Source organism: Phyllostomus hastatus, unplaced genomic scaffold, assembly GCF_019186645.2.
Source record: "Phyllostomus hastatus isolate PE091 unplaced genomic scaffold, TTU_PhHast_1.1 phas_contig_209, whole genome shotgun sequence".
Lineage (NCBI taxonomy): Eukaryota > Metazoa > Chordata > Mammalia > Chiroptera > Phyllostomidae > Phyllostomus > Phyllostomus hastatus.
The window spans coordinates 12,195,719-12,212,813 of NW_025333735.1; the positions used below are offsets into that span (position 1 = coordinate 12,195,719).

Consider the following 17,095-nt stretch of genomic DNA (forward strand, 5'->3'; position numbering starts at 1 on the left):
ACATTCTCATCATAAGGGTGCCAGAAGAAGAGAAAGAGCAAGAAATTGGAAATTTATTTGAAAAAATAATGGAAGAAAACTTCCCTCATTTGGTGAAGGAAATAGACATGCAAGTTCAGGAAGCACAGAGAGTCTCATACAAGATGGATGCAAAGAGGCCTATTCCAAGACACATCATTATTAAAAAGCCAAAGGTTTTTTAAAAAGATTTTTTTTTAAAGAATCTTAAAAGCAGCAAAAGAAGTTGGTTACCTACAGAGGAGTCTCCATAAGACTGTCAGTTGATTTCTCAAAAGAAACTTCGCAGGCTTGAAGGGATCGGCAAGAAATATTCAGTCACAAAAAGCGGGAACCTACAGCCAAGATTCCTCTACCAGCAAAGCTATCATTTAGAATTGAAGAGCAGATAAAAAGCTTCTCAGACAAGAAAAAAACTAAGAGATTTCATCATCACCTAATCATTATTATATGAAATGTTAAAGGGACTTAAAAGATAAAAACTATGAATAATAAAATGGCAATAAATACATATCAACCATGTAAAAAACAAGAATAGACAGAATCATGGATATGAAGAGTGTTTTGATGTTTGCCAGATGTGAGGGGGGTTTAAGGGGGAATGAGTGAAGAGGTGAGGCAATTAAGAAGTACAAATTTAGGAGCCATGGAATGTAAAGTACAGTATAGGGAACAGAGTAGCCAAAGAACTTACACGGATGACCCATGGACAGGGACAACGGTGTGGGGATGGCCTGAGGGAGTAGGGAGCGTTGGGTGGAGGTGGCAAAGGGGAAAAAAATTGGGACAACTGTAATAGCATAATCAATAAAATATATTAAAAAATTAAAAAATAAAAATAAATGGGAAATAGTAACATAGATGCACTTCCACATTTTTATTTAACTTGTTCCTGTCAAAACCCCTACAGTAAATGTCACAACTATTCTAAGAAAGAAATGGAAGCCCTTGGAAATTAAGTGACTTGCTCAAGGACCTCCAACTTCTGTGCAGCAGTCAGAGCTCAAACCCAAGCCTTCCGGTTCCTCGTAATTTTCCACAGGGCATGTGTTAAGATCCCTGTGTCTTATCATTTCTGAACAGCTTTAGTGAAAAACTATGCTCACTGTTTCATTGAAGACTGTGCCAACAACAATCTCTGGTTTGTGAGAATAAAGGGGGAGATGGTTCAGATATTTTGTCCTGAGCAAAAAGGCATCAGTTGTTTTAATCACAAGGTTAAAAGAGAAAAAAAAAAAGTCATCATTATACTCCATGGCTACAGGAAAACTCTGACATGCCTTTAGAGGCTGAAGGTTTCAAAGTTAAAAATAAGTAAAATATTGATTTTTATTCAAATATTCCTAATGTTCAGGTTCTCTTGAAAGGGTATTACAGTTCTCCTATTTTGCAGAAGTGGAAATTAAAACAATAAAAAAGATGCATTAAAAATCAGAATTTTATTTTTGTAATGAATTTCTGTGATTCAATAGATGGTACTTAATAAACAAGCATTATACACAGTTATTTTAAAAAATGTATCTATGTTTATAAGATGAGTGTCTCTAAAAAAAGAGGAAAATTAAATCTTGCTTTTCTGAATGTCTGATACACTGAATAAACTAAAATACTCTTATAAAGAGCAGTTTTATAATAATTACTGGGAACATTATTCTACCAAAGACACGTGAGAACCAGGTCTTCATCATCTTCTGGGAAGACAGCAGCACTGATGCCTGGACTGTCATTGTTTTCAAGTTCTTTATCATTTTCTTCAGCAATACATCCGTCATGTGCTTTTCCTTGGTTTCTTTTTTTCTTAGGAGAATATGCATTAATTTTCTTGTTGACTTTCTCTTTGGGATAGGACTTAGTAATAGTTTGTCTTTCCAAAGCATGTTGTAAGCAACTGTAAAACCTGTGAAGAAATAAGTACAATTGTTATATCAGTGTTTTGAAACTGAATGAAATACACCCAGAACTTATAAATTATATAAATTTGATCTGTCCTAGTAACCTTAAAATTTGAAATGAATCAAATAAATAGCATAATTTTTGCTTTTATTATTGTTTAATTAGGGGAAAAATTTACTTTCAGTTTTTTAAGAATAATCCTGAAAACGGGTTGGAATCACCTCTTGTCAATTTCTATTCTACTTCAATTTCAATTCCAAATGTAGATGTCAAACAAAGTAGAAAAAATGTGTCTTTATAAAAACATCATACATGTAATAGAAACTTAATTTAGAGGATTTAGAAAATATATAAAGTTATAAATATAGGTCCTTGATAAAACTACCTAGAAATAGCCACTCAATATTTTTATTCTTTCCGGTTTATTAATGTATTCTGAATCAATGTGTTTATACATTGCATATCTTTTACACAATTGGGATATTACATATAGAATTTTACACTGATTTTTCAAATTTAATATTTCTTGAAAATATTTTCTCTATTTTCAAGTGAACTACAAAATAACACTTTTTAATACTAGTGTAACATTGTGATCTACATTAGTCTTAATTTATTTTCAAATTTTCCCTAATATAAACCATGTAACAAACATTTTTGAAAATGATATGATCTAAATTTCTAGGTCTTTCTTTAGGACAGATACCTAGAAATGTAATTATGTGGTTAAAAAGTATAAATATTTTAAGGTTCTTAAGAAATACCGTTTTCCAGAATGTATGTTTAAAATATATACTTCTACCAGCAATACTTGAGAGACCACTTCATCCACATGTTAAATATTACCATCAAAAAACATGCTCTATTGGATAGGTGACAATGGTATCTTACTATTTCAATTTTCATTTCTTTTTTTGCAAGTGAAATGGAATGTTTTGCATTAGCTACTTGAAAATTTTTTAATGTGAATTGTTCTTTTCCTTTAGTCATTTTTCTACTGGAGTTTTAATGTTAATTTTATGATACAATTAAATTTTCTCCCTAAGAACTGGGCTACATTTCTTTTCTGCTCCCACATTCACACCTAATGAGAATCTCTGCCTGACACAGTAGCCTTCTGTGCATGTTTGAAGGCATCAAGATGGCGTGGTGTGTAGCATGTGCCTCATACCAGCTTTGCAGATTATATGGGGAATGCTGGGTTGGCTAATTCCAAACTCCCTCATTTCAATTTCTTCATTTATAAAATTGGCTATTATCCATAAATTATAAACTCCATGAGACCAAGGACCCCCATCTATCTTATTTTCTGTTATATTCATAGCATATAGTATAAGGCTGACACACCTGGTATGCCAAATATGTAAATAACTTAACTACTGAGCAAAAAATGTCTCAAATTAGAATGATCTGGAGTCTGAGACTCCTTGCCATTGTAGGGATCTTGTCAAGCTTATGTATCCTAATCTAACTGGAGACTATGACAGGAAATTTTTAATATCTACAGAATAGACTGCCATTTGGACCAATTTCCTTCTTTCTTTAATTCAATGGAGAGGTTTAATTCTACTTGCAAAGGCTCTAAAAAACTTCCTAAGATATTTACCTATTCCTAAATAGTCCACACAATTCTAATACATACTTAACATGATTACTACACACCCTGTCCATATTTCAAGAACTTACATGCTAACCACTCTACACCCTGATACCCAGCAGCGTGCCTGCCATATAATACACGCTCATAGACATTCCTTCAGTGAAGGAGTCAATCTCATAGAGGGATGCATAGTAAAAGGTAAAACTGTACAGTAAGAAATGCACACAAAAGGCTTTGAAAAATATTAACTGACATACAATTTTTAAAGCCTGCTCCCTGGTAACAACCTCATCATATAACACGCCCTGTACATCCTCACTTCAAAGGAAACTTGGCTGACCCACAAAGTCACCATCTGCCCTGTGTTCCTCAGAAGTGGAGACTGCTTATTCTTTCACACCCAGAGTTGAGAGATAAGGTCAGAGTTGAGAGATAAGGTCAGAATTGAGAGATAAGGTCAGAATTCAACTGGCTAAGACTTTGCCAAGACTAAACTCCTGCATCTGTCCCTCATGTCCTCCAACAAAATTCTGTTCAGTCCCTTATTTATGAAACCTTCTGCACTTTATTTGATCTTTCTAGTCTTCCCATCATCCTGGGTGACTTCAAGGACTGGTTTTCTTCCCATCATCCAAACTGCCTATTTAAAATGGCTTTAAAAAATGACCCAACAGAATGACTCATTTTATCTAAAACATAAACCCAAGTATGCCACAGAATGGTGTGAATAGTCCTTTGCTGATCATAAGAGACTACCCATGAAAGCACCTTCATCTTCTACCATTCTCCACCCAGCCCTGCCTGTACACTCAGGTAGCCAAGTCTTTTGTTTCTGGATTATACTCTATTCCTAGAAAACTACAGATCAGACTAAATTGCTCTTTTATGAACATGGAGAATTAACAACTTACATAAAATATCTTGTTAGTCATACACACAAAAAGATAATTAAAGAGGAACAGGTGCTTTACTTTAATCTTCCACTAAAGAACTCAAACCTGCATCCTTGGGGCATCACAAAACAACTGGTAAATGGAACAGAGACCCTTTTGTACTAAACGCCCAGAATAAAACCATCAAATACTTTCTCCTTTTTTGAGGGAGCTTTCAAAAAGTCCACTGAGAAACTATCTTATGCATTAAGTCAGAAATTTGTTTTCCAATCGCATGTTCTCCCCTTATTCTATGGTCCTTTACACAGCATTCGAAAATCCAATTCTCCAAGTGTAATTGTAATTTTCTGAGCTCTCACAGGCAACACAAAGAGTCTGGAGTATATTCAGGTAACTGTTTCTTTTCTCCCCTCAAAAGGAAATCATATTGTTTCCAGTTTTTCTACCTCTGCAGTCAAGATCACCATGCCATAGGGCAACTTGTACTCAGTTCTTTCCATTGAGAAAACCTTTCTGGCTAGTGCTGTGAAAATGAATTCTTGTTTTTCAGGTCCGTTATAGGACCACTCGCAATAGAATCTTTTACTTCTTTGACTTCTGAAATAGGAAGGAAACATTAATAAATGTAGGTGCAACTTCATACCCTTTCAGGCTTCCATTATTCAAAAATAACAAAGGCAGCTATTTTCATATATTCTGCATTTAGATTTTAACTAGCTCTAGTGTTTTTATTTAAAAACATGCATGTGACAGCCTATCTCAGGTGCTGGGAACAGGGCTAAGAGACAGGCTTGTATGCTCAAGGAATATCACTCCCGCTCACCTTGTTACTCAGGGATCTGTCACTTTTTACCTGGACTATGTGGCCAGAGCCCACTCCTGCTCACCCCATGTCTAAGCCATCTTACACATGCTCCAGAATGACCATTTTAATGCTTTGAAGCATTAAAAGCAGCACACTGATGGAAAAAGTCAGTTAACCAAATTTAGCAAACATTTATTAACTATTTTCTTGTGCCAGACACAGAAGATAATGGTTAATAAGAAGCCATTTTTGTCTTTGGGGAACTCAATGTATTTTACTTTTTGTTACTTTATTATTTATGATTAATTCTATAGACATGTACATTTTACTGTGAGCCAGACACTATGTAAGGTTTTAGGATAAGATCAAGGATAAGAGATATTTAAAGTGTGTGTGTGTGTGTGTGTGTGTGTGTGTGGTTGATGAGGGGGAGAAGTCAGTTACATTTTCAATGTGACTACATTGTGGTAGAAGAAAGATATACATGCACGTAAATAATTGCAAAGCAGTATGATTCACATTTCTGTTTTGCACTGAGGCATGAACTATAATGAAACTGGTAAGTGATAATATGAATGTGAGCCAAGGAAATGGCTATGGGGTTGAGACTAGGCTAGGAAAGATATTAAGGAAAGACTGATGGGATATTTTAATTACCTACATTCAACAGGTTAATGGATATATGAGCCCAGGACTGGGGAAAGATCTGGAAGACCTACCAGAATGTGGGGAAGTAGCTGAAGCTATGGGACAGGGACAGAGTCCTGGAGGACAACAATATTTAACCAACAGGTAGAATAGTAAGAGAAATTCAGAAGGAAGGGAAATAGGAAGGAAAGCAGCAGTGATATATTAATCATTATTTTCTGTGTCTGACACAAGAAAATTCTTATCAACTGGTATATGAAAAAATGCTTGATGTCATTAATCATCAGAAAAGTGCCAATCAAAACCATAGTGAGATATTACCATATATCTGTCAGGATGGCCATTATCTTAAAAACAAAAAAAAACAAAAAAAAACAACCCCGCTCACTGCTGGTGGGCATGTAAAATGGTACAATCCAGTTCCTGTGGAGAACAGTATGGTAGTTCTTAAAAAATGACACGTAGGATTACCAGATGGGCCTGAGATTCCACTAGTGGGGATACCCCAAAAGATCTGAAAGTAGTTCTCAGACAGACATTTGTACACCCACATTCATGGCAGTATTATTCAAAGGAACTAAAAGGTGAAAAAAATCCAAACGTCCATTGACAGATATATGGATAAGCAAAACGTGGTAAATAAACACAATGAAATATTATTCAGCACTAAAAAGAAACAAAATTCTGATAATCGTACAACATAGTTTAATGTTGAAGACATTATGCTAAGTGAAATAAGCCAGATACAAAAGAAAATATTGAATAGCTCCACTTTTATGAGGTATCTAGAATCACCAAATTCATAAAAAATACAAATAGAACAGTAATTTCTAGGGGCTAGGAGTTTGGTGACTGAGGAGTTACTGTTTAATGGGTACAGAGTTTCAGTTAGGGATGATGAGAAAGTTCTCGAGGCAGACCGTGGTGACGGGTGGTTACTGAGTGTACTCAATGCCACTGAACTGTGTGCTTAAAAATAGCCTAAACAGTCAATTTTGTTATAATAACCACAAACAAAATAATAACAAAATAAAAAGACCCAACCACTGTAAATAGATTCATTTACTTTTTCTCTCCAATTTGCTTCATTTTTATCAACAATATTATATACCAATATATTCAGCTACTTTATTGAACATTTACTTTCTTATTCCACAGTTGGTAAAAAAGACATGACTACTCTCACTGTACTCGGAGCTGAATGGTGGTTCCATCTGATCTAAGTCGGTCCTGATCGCATATAAATGGAATCAAAGACAGCCTTCCTCTTCTAACTGGTAAGTAGATCTCCAAACTTTCCATTTTTTCCCTAGAAATTATTATGTATAAAATTGTCTTACTTGTCCTGCTGAGAAGTGGGCTTGGGAACTGGTGGTCACAAACAAGACTTTTTTCTATTGAAAATATTTTACCCTTTGACTTTGACTGTTCACATTTGCAGGAAATTTCTTGTTGATAAAATGTTACTCATTTAGACCTCAGCTTTAAAAATTCTCTCACTATAGCTATTTTAACTGTGATATTTTGGTACTGTGACATTTTGGTCCTGTGACAAACCAATTTTAGTGCTCACTGTCTGACTGCAGAACCCATCACCTCCAGCGTTTACTGTTTCCTCTTTTCAACATCAGAAAAGCGACTCCTTCTCTGCATTTGGCTGAAAGTGCAGCTGTTCCCAAAGGAGCTCCCTAATTTGTACAGTCTTTCTGAATTTAATGTAATCTTCTCATCAGTATCTTAGGACACTTTTTACCCTTCTTTAATTTTTCACTGATTTTACATGATGAACGTGACTCCCTTGGTAGTAGAATATATACTATAATCGCAAAACGTATCCTTGAGTCAACGGATTTAAAACATAATTTGATTTTATAGCTGGTGAATGTGTCTCAATTAACTTCACCAGGTGTATAACTACTTGATCTTGGGCTATATTTATAATCTTGTTGAAATTCAAGTTAAGGAAATAGAAAAACTGATTTGTTTGCTTCCTCCTATGTTTTAACAAACAACCTCAATGGATTATTATATAACAAGTGTGGCAAACTTTTGGAATGGTAGCAACGAGAGTCTACATATAGTCCAAACTCTGTTGTCTGTGGAGTGGCCGGGTGCTCATCAGTTGCTTACTTTATCACTTTATTTAGAATGTTTGTTCAAAGCACTCTGTGGCCAGGTAATGTCTTGGCTTTCTTCAACCACAGGTCTGCTAGAAAAATAAGCCCTCCTGCCCTAAGACATCCATTGTAAATAATAAATTAACTTCTCTCCAATGCATCTAGAGTGGTACCATTGTTGGGAAAGCTGAGGGAAAGTCACTTGAATAATTTGTAAATCCTGTTGTTCAAGTTAGGAGCCCTGGTAGAAAAGGCCTGGACAGTGACCCTGCCGTCATTACTGGTTTGTTCTCTGGATGTGTCACTGCAGAAGGAGAAGGGCTCACCGACCCTGGAACCCATGCTATAACCGGGCCAGCGCTAATCATTACACGTATGACATTTTATACTAAACTGTTCTTTAAGATGAGTATTTACCCCCGGTTAGATATAAGAAAAATAAAGCCAAGAAAGTTGAGTAAGTTGTGGTAGAACCGGGATTTGAACTCACTTCTAGCTCTGGAACCCAGTTCTACCTCTTTCCACCAGGCAACACTGCTGCCATTGGCACCTCTGGCCTTAGCAGGCAAGTAAGCAGTAAAATTCCTTTGCATTTTACAGATAGGATTTTGACAGTGATAATAATAATGGCTTACAGAGAGACACACTAGAAGCATTCTACAATGAGACAAGCTAATAGTGGCAATGGTCTTGAATAAAGAAAGTGCCAGGAAGGATGGGGAGAGAAGAATGACACAAGTCACTTACGCAGACACTGACTGGTTAAGAGGTGGCCAAGAGAGTAGGGAGAAGGGAAACAAGAAACTACAAATGATATCAAGTTGGCCATCACCACTTGAATAACTCAGAAATGTACATCTTTTTTGGTGGTAGGTCAGTGGCATTATCATTATATAAATATATATATCGTTATATATATATATATATATTTTATATATATATATAAAATAGTCACTTCTTTATACCAAAAACTATTCTTGGAAAAGAACTGGAAAAAGCACTGTAAAAGTATTATCTAGCATGAGGTGAAATTTAAGAACAGAAGAAGTATATAAAAATGTGAATTAATAGCCATAATCCTTCCTACTAGGACAATTCTGGCAATTCTAGATCTAACCCATGATAAGAGATGGGTACTAAACTCACCAGAGGTGTAAAATATTTACCAGGCTAAAAATTAACCTGCCTAACCTCTTCAAAAGGAGATTCGAGTAGCCTAGTCTCCAGGAGATCATATTCAAGCAGCAGTGTGTGCCTTCCGTGGCTGCCTTCGACTCGGTCAGTTATGGTCCCATGGCTATCGGGCCCTCTTACCGAGTGATTACGTTTCTCTCCTTTATGCCTATTAACAACACTCATTTGTCCCATTGTGCCCCATGGAATGTATGCTCTGCTTAGTACACATTACAGTCTGGCCTACTTTCATCTATTACTCTGATCATCTTTTTATTATTCATGATAAGGCCACAAATGGAAAAGTAGTTGGGAATATAAACTAAAGATGGTATGTATTAGTGTATTCATAGATGATCTAGACATATTAAAATAATAGGGAAATATCTAATTAATGTACCTTTCAATTCTCTTCCTGTTTTCCTCCATTTTTTGATTTGCTATCTTCAGTAGGAAGTCGATATAATCCTCTGTCACCATCAGTTTTCCTTCATGGCTTAATGGCACTTCTAGGCCATGTGTGCTCCTGACAGCCTACAAGGAACAAACAATTTAGCTGGGAAGACTTATGTACTTGAGACACTGAAGATAACTAAAGAAAACCCCTAGTCAGGGTTGTTTTTAAACATAGTTCAGTTCCATTACAGCATATAGGTTTATGTTTTGATATAATTTAGCTAAACACAGTTGTATCAAAGGAGATTAAATAGCTTTTCCCATCATATAAAGTCATTTCTAAAGAAAGTCATTCTACACATTGTTTTAGAGAGCAGATAATATCAAAGGCTCCAATAACTTTAAGTTTCAATCTCACTAAAGCTTAAAAAGCTTTAATACACTATTTAAAGAAAAGAAATAAATAAAATCGCAACAGAAGCTTCAAGGGAAAACCAAATTAACTGGACTGGAAAGAGCCTCTTCCTGCTGCTTCAGCACAGTGAGGCTGTAAGAATAACCCATGCCTGCTCTGTCTCACAAAGTGGCTGCTTTCTCAGTGATTTTGGGTCAACCCTAGCAACCCTGTCGATGAAACAGTCAGCATGTTACAAGTAAATCCAAACACAGTAGATAAAGAACAACAACAAAAACTATTATGAAGAAAAAAATTAATTCAACAGACATTTACTAAGCACCTGCACTGTAGTACCTGTGCTAGGTGTGAAGATACAGGATGAATATAACATAGTCCCTTTAAGAGCTGATACCTTAGAATGTGAAACAAACAAGTGGATGAAAAATTATAACACATGTTCTTGTGTGCACATGCGCACACACAGAAAACATTAAGGAAATGTTAAAGAGGTTCAACCAATTGAGACAGGCTGCAGCTTTACAGGAAAGGTGGCATTTGAGTTGGTATTTTAAAGGATAAGTGCAACATTACCCAATGTAAAAACGAGGAAGAAGCACTTATCCATAATCACGAAGACATGAAAGAACACGGCACATCTGGGAAAGAACCCACAGTTTTCTATCTAGCTAGAGTGTAAGTATGCTAGCAGGAGATAAGCATAAACAAGGCGGATAGAAAATAGTTTGGATAACACCTTGAATACCAGGGAAAATACTTAGAGACCCTGACTTTTCAGAAGGTGGGATTCTAACAGTGCAGTATGGGGGGACTTGGATAAACAGCCAAAAGACCAGTCAGGAGACCACTGTAAAGACTGCGGTGAGACAGAATAAGGGCTTAAGTAGGAGTAGTGACAGAAGGTGCACAGAGGTGGACTCAGGTGTGAGCAATTAGAGGCAGACATGCTGGATCTTGAAAGTAACTGAACACGGAAGACAAAGAAGAGGAAGGTAGAAGAATGGCTCTATTCTTGCTGGGCCACCAGGTGCAGTGGGGAACGAAATGGGGACACAGACCCGTATCGTGGGCTCTGCCTTTCTATTTAATCATGCTTTACAGGGTTCTTCTTTTGGAAGCCACTTCTACTTGTCAAATAGGCTATTTGGTAAAAATAGATAGAAAGTAGGAAAGTCTAGGGAGCTAGATTGGAGGACAATCTGAAATTAATTCAAGGACAAATACATGCCATGACAAATAGTAAATACAATCAGTAAATACTACAGCAGATCAGAATAGAGCCAAATCATTAGGGCTAGGTTGGCCAGTAAAAGACTCAGAAAGGATGTAGGACTGAGAAGGAGCCTTAAGAGATCACTCAGTCCAGAGGTCAGCAAACTGTTCCTGTGAAAGGAGAGAGAGTACACATTTTCAACTTTGTGGACCACACAGTGTGGCCCAGCTACTTAATTTTGCCACTGTAACACAAAAGCAACCTGAAACAGTAATTAATCAAATGGATGTAGTGGGATCTGGCCCCACTGTGCTAGGGCAGTAGTTTGCTGGAGCTCTGATATGGCTGAGAAAATTCAGACCCTGAGGGATTAAGGAGCTTGCCCAAGTTCATATAGCACAGCCGGGGGCTGGCTGGTATTCATGCAGAGGGCTCTAGACTCCCTATCTGTGATTCTTTCCATCACATCATCGTGCTTATTAATTTGGGGTTATGTAGGATGAGGAGGGCACGGTAGAAAATACAATACTACAAAATAAGACCTCAAATGTACATCTAACAGCTCTAGACTTTGCCCACTCCGAACTTTGCCTGGAAGGAAATATAAGTCACTGAAGGTTTTTGAGCAAGGGAATGACAAGAAGATCTGAGTAAGGAGAGACTAAAGGCAGGACTCTAAGCAGATGTCTAAGTTATTTCAATAATCTGGATATCTTCATGCTCAAAGAAGTCTCTTTGTCGAAAAGGTATCTTACCAACATAGTCTTTCCTCTTTTTCCCACTGTTATGCCAGAGTTCCTGAAACCAGAATCTATTGCCACTGAATGCTGTAAGAAAATAGATTTGTTAAATTCTGATAATCTGATTAATCAGATAAACTGTTAAACTCTACAAACTGCAGAAACATATATAATGCCCAACCTATAATTAAAAACTAGTTTCTTAAACTAATACCACATTGATTTTTGGTAGGTGCTTTTAAGGCTTAATTAAATCTATCCACGTATCTATAATTTCAAGTATAATTACAAAGTTTTACCAGAATCTGTGCATCTTGCAACTGTCGACACTGTACATGAAGAACAAGGGGTTCAAATTTCAAAACAGCATCACCATTCGCGTTTCTCAGAGCTACAATCTAAATAAATGAAAAGTGTTTGTGTCAGACACAAATATATGACCCTGTCCTTCATGACATGTACCTTGTTTTCCCCAGGAACTTTAAGACTCCTGCAGCATCCTTTTTCCAAAATAACTTTGCAGTCTTGTTTTCTTGGGCTTCTTTTGCCAGAAGCTTATAAATCTGCTTATTCTTTTCAAAGACCTGATTTCTAATTCTCCCATATATCCCTGCATCATTCTCTCCAGCCCTATGTTAAAATGTAAGCTACTACCATATTTAATTCCTTAACAGATTTTTCATTAAGGAATATGGTAGGTAAAGACTGTACTAGAAGGTCTGTTTAAATACCCCATTGTTAGACTGAGGTTTGAGACACATGTATAATAGTCTCAATGTTATCCATGTACGAGCTAGAATTTATGTAAGACAGTCATTATTTCTGTCTGCCCAACATCCCTAGGCAGCACACTCCCTCCTTCACACCATTTCATTTTCATGGGACTGTAAATCATGACCCTGTCACTCATCACTCCCACTATCATAATATCAAAGATGCCAAGTGCCTAGGTCTGATCAGGAATGACATTCCATTCTATTGGCAAGAATAACTGATCTCAGGGGGAAGACACCTAACCCAAGCAGTATGATTCAGAGTCCTTCTTTGAGAATGATACATGGATCTTCAGAAGAAGTTTCTTCTGCTGGGGTTGCTGGTAGCTACCTTTCATGCCACAAAGATAATCTGAAGCAGAAGAGAATAAGGGTGAATATGCAGAGAACTAGGACCCAAACAAGGAGATGGAGGTTGAATGAGTACTCTGAAGACAACATTTGAGCGCCTTAACCAGTAAGGTAAGTGCTTGGCTAATACAAACTTATATGAACTCATCTAAACATTTCAATTTAGGAAATTAAATAATCCAGCACAGATAGAAACGATTTCAAGAAGCAATCCAGTCCAGGTAAGTAATGGATAATTTATTTACATCAGAATGCTGGTAAAAGTGCTAATCCTTTACTCCTGGCATCCTTTCTCCCCCTTTCTTCTACAATTTGTACCAGGTTGCACAGTTATAAAATAGCAGAAATGAAATTTTATCTTTGGTTCCAATGTGTTGAATGTCTTTGAACTCTCTGCTATGTCCAAGAAGATGTGTTTTTGAACATTCGTAGTAATGCTTGCATAAATATTTCTGCTTTCATCTACTACAACTCAAGAAAGCCATCTTAATAAGTTCTCTTTAGGCTTTATGAATAATTTTCACCCATTATAATTATGAACATAAATCATCTTGAATTTCCTATTGTTTTCATCTATATTAAAAGTGACTGTAAATTAAAAAGCTTATTTCTTTAAATTAATAAATAAAAACTTACCACATTATCTTTTATACAAGGTTTGTGTGTAACTAGTAGCCAGCGACAGTTTTGTTTCTGAACCTCAAAGCCATTTATACTCTAAAATGAAAAACAGCATAATTTAATTTAATCATATATTTACAAAAATATTAAGTACAATGCGTAACATATGGTTGGCTTTCTTAAATTAATAATCCCAAGTGGTGATTTTTAAGTATTACTAAGAACAATTCAATAGGTAGGCTTTTGGGTAACATTTACCAAAAACAAAAATGAAACCAGAATGCTTGAAATTGAAAGAAAAATACCATATGATTTCACTTATATGTGGAATCTAAAGAACAAAATAAACAGACAGCAGACTGGTGGTTGCCAGAGGGGAAGGGGAGTTAAGAGATTGGGTAAGAGGTGAAGGGATTAAGTACAAATTTGTAGCTACAAAATAGTCATGGGGATGTAAAGTATAGCTTAGGGAATACAGTCAATAATATTGCAATAATTATGTATCATGCCAGATGGGTACCGGAAATATCAGGGGGAACACTTTGTAAAGTATATGATTGTCTAATCACTATGCTGTGCACCTGAAACCAATACAAAATAGTATTAAAAGTAACCTGTAATTGAAAATATAATGAAAAGTGAATTACAAAACTTTTAAATGTGTTCATCAAGGTAAAAGAATTTAATGTTGTCTGAAGCATGGTGATGATTTTGGCAGGAGGAAAGGGATTACTCAAGGGGATGTACACTAGCAGGCTCTGAGTTCTCCCCTAGCTGTTTTACTCAGCTGGCACAATATTAAAAAAAAAAAAAAAAGAGTTGCTTTTGTAACAAAGCAATGCTGTCACAATCCCTACCACTCTTTTACTGTCACCTGAGCTGTTCACACCTTTATATGTCCCTAGTCTCCAGAGGCATAAATCTGTGACTTTACATGTAGTCCCAAAGGGCAAAGCTAGAACTAAAAGGTCAAAACTTCAAGACAGCAAATATTTAACATCAGATTCTTTGCTTATTAACTGGAAAAAGTGTCTATTTGCAATGTTCTATTATGTATTTTTGGGTATAAACAGATCTTACCCTTAAGGATACTAGAAAGAGGAAGCAGGAAACCATACGCACTTTTAAATCACTGTACTTCTACAAAATGACTATTCTTACAGTGTAGACAGGAGGCTTTCCTGTCTGGCCTTGGTAATGGGAAGAGCTGAGCTTGTCCTAAATAACTGATCTGATTTCATTCAATAACCTCAGTAACTTTTGTATCTGATTTTATGCTAGCTACTCTAAATTATAGAGCCAAATATGTGGCCAACCTCTGGATTTAAAGAATCTAGTGCCATGTTTTAGGAATTAATATCATTACTGGCTTCTATATCCCCTTTACTCAGATATTTCCATTCTTAATTTTTCTTCTTGTATTGCTTTCAGGAAGGATCCAAATCCTCCCTGAAATAGGGCAAAATGAAAATAAACATAATACTCCCATAAGATAATACATAAAATAAAAAAAGGTTCATAAAGAGTCCTAAGGCAGTTCAGAAGAAGTAGTTATTACCCCCAAGTGTGAGTGTGTGTGTGTAGGTGTGTTCAGGTGGAAGGGGAGTTTTGGGAGTCATGCCTTAGATATGCAGAGGTGGGGAAAACGCCGCAGAAAAACAAACTTGGGCAAAGACAAAGGCAGGTAAATACAAGATGAAAAGGGGAAGATTCACTTTCAGTAAATAGATAGTGATGAAGAGAAACAGAAAATAGGGTTGCATATCCAAACTCCATACTAGACTTGGAGTTTGGATATTCTGATGGTGAAAAATATGTAAGAAAAGATTTCTGCTTGGATGAGTGACATTGACAGAGCTGTGCTTTAGAACGGTACATTTATTAACAGTGTGTAACATGTTTTGAGGTAGACAAATCGGTAGTGTAGTGAACTTTTATAAAACCATCACAGAAATCCACCTAAAATAATGTAGTAGAAATGGGGGAAGAAAGCAAGCCCAGCAGGAGTGCCACTACTCTAAAGGCAGCAGAAACAATATAAAAATAAACAAGCCTTGCTAACTTGGGAGATCAGTGAGGGATCTAAACAGAGCTTAGGAGTGCGCCGACTTTCGTACTTTGAATTTAGAACTAATGCTAAAATTAAAAAAACAGCTAACTTTTTCTGTACTCTTAATACGAGCTAGGCACAACATTAAATGTTTCAAATAAATTATCTCACTTACTCTACACCAGCCATTTTCAACCCTTTTCATCTCATGACACGAACTAATTAATACAATTTTGAGGCACACACACAAAAAAACATTTTATGCCGATCTGACAATAAACAGATGTAATTTTGATTCATTCACACCGGGCTGCTATATTGTGTTGGTTGTTGTCCTTTTTTAAAATTTGACAATCTAAGGAAAAAGAGGTCAATTTTAAAAATTCTGTGGCACACCAGTGAGCCTTCCGCAGCACACCTCTCGAAAAATCGCTGCTCTACACAAAAATCCCTGCGAAGCTGATACTTTTATTATCCTGTTCATGAAAGGAGTGGATGAGCTTACATAACTTTCCTAAAGTCACACAGCCAATAATTCCCATAACTGGGTTAGAATCTAAGCCTTATCACTCCAAAGCCTGAGGGCTTGACCACTATCTCACACTATATACCACAGTATTGTACTTTTCCAGCCTAATGTAAAAATTACAAGAGCTGTAATAATGAAGTGGGCCGCTAGGAGGTAGTAAACACCTTAACCCTAGTGAAGTTCAGTCAGGATTTGGTAGAGAGCTTTAAGTCACCAGCTTCCTCAGGCTGGAAGGTCTTTAAATTCCCGTAGTATTCAGAAAATCACATTCTTTAGCCTTTGCAACTCAAGATCATTCTCAGGCCAGCAGCTTCGGCAGAATATCAGACTTGACCTACAGAATCAGAATGTGTACTTTAAAAGATCTCCAGGTGATTAGTAGGCACATTAAAGTCTATTCACCCTCTTAAGTTTCCATAGATAAATTGAAACCACCCACCAAAAGGAGAACACAAACAGGCTGCATGGAGTCTCATACTGGGTGAGTACAGGGCTCCTGGTGTTCCCACTACAAGGCAAGCGCTGGACAGGCTCAGAGGAGGCTCACCCCGTCTAGGAGGATGATACGGCCAGAGCAGGAGCTGGTGGTAAAAAACTGTTCTTGCCCATTCAGGAGCTGCACAATCTCAGCCACATCCTCATCCACACTGCCCTTGAGGCTGAGGTCCGCTTTGCTCAGACACTGTGCCTTCCATCTCCTGAACTCTGCGCTACGATCCATCCGAAGAGGGATTTAGGGTTTGGGCTTTCACAATAGCTCTCGCCTTCTCCCGGGGACAGCCATATTGGAGCGAGTGGTGCCGAAGTGGTCCAAACTTCTTTACGTTCTCGTCGTTGTGAACTCGGAGATTCTCGCGTGG

The 17,095-nt window shown here is 36.8% G+C and overlaps 1 protein-coding gene across 2 annotated transcripts; it reads right to left on the bottom strand.

Annotated features, from left to right (window-relative positions):
- Window positions 1-1,444: 1,444 nt before the first annotated feature.
- On the bottom strand, window positions 1,445-17,058 carry TYW3 (tRNA-yW synthesizing protein 3 homolog). Of its 2 annotated transcripts, none has more exons than XM_045835401.1 (6): window positions 16,783-17,058; window positions 13,672-13,752; window positions 12,211-12,309; window positions 11,927-11,998; window positions 9,548-9,681; window positions 1,445-1,915 (listed from the first exon to the last, which is right to left on the bottom strand). In XM_045835401.1, the coding sequence occupies exons 1-6, from the start codon at window positions 16,954-16,956 to the stop codon at window positions 1,672-1,674; spliced, it is 804 nt and encodes a 267-aa protein (XP_045691357.1). In that variant the 5' UTR covers window positions 16,957-17,058; the 3' UTR covers window positions 1,445-1,671. The 2 variants fall into 2 exon arrangements, with proteins under 2 accessions (XP_045691357.1, XP_045691358.1); XM_045835402.1 differs by having other exon boundaries at window positions 16,675-16,812.
- Window positions 17,059-17,095: the final 37 nt, after the last annotated feature.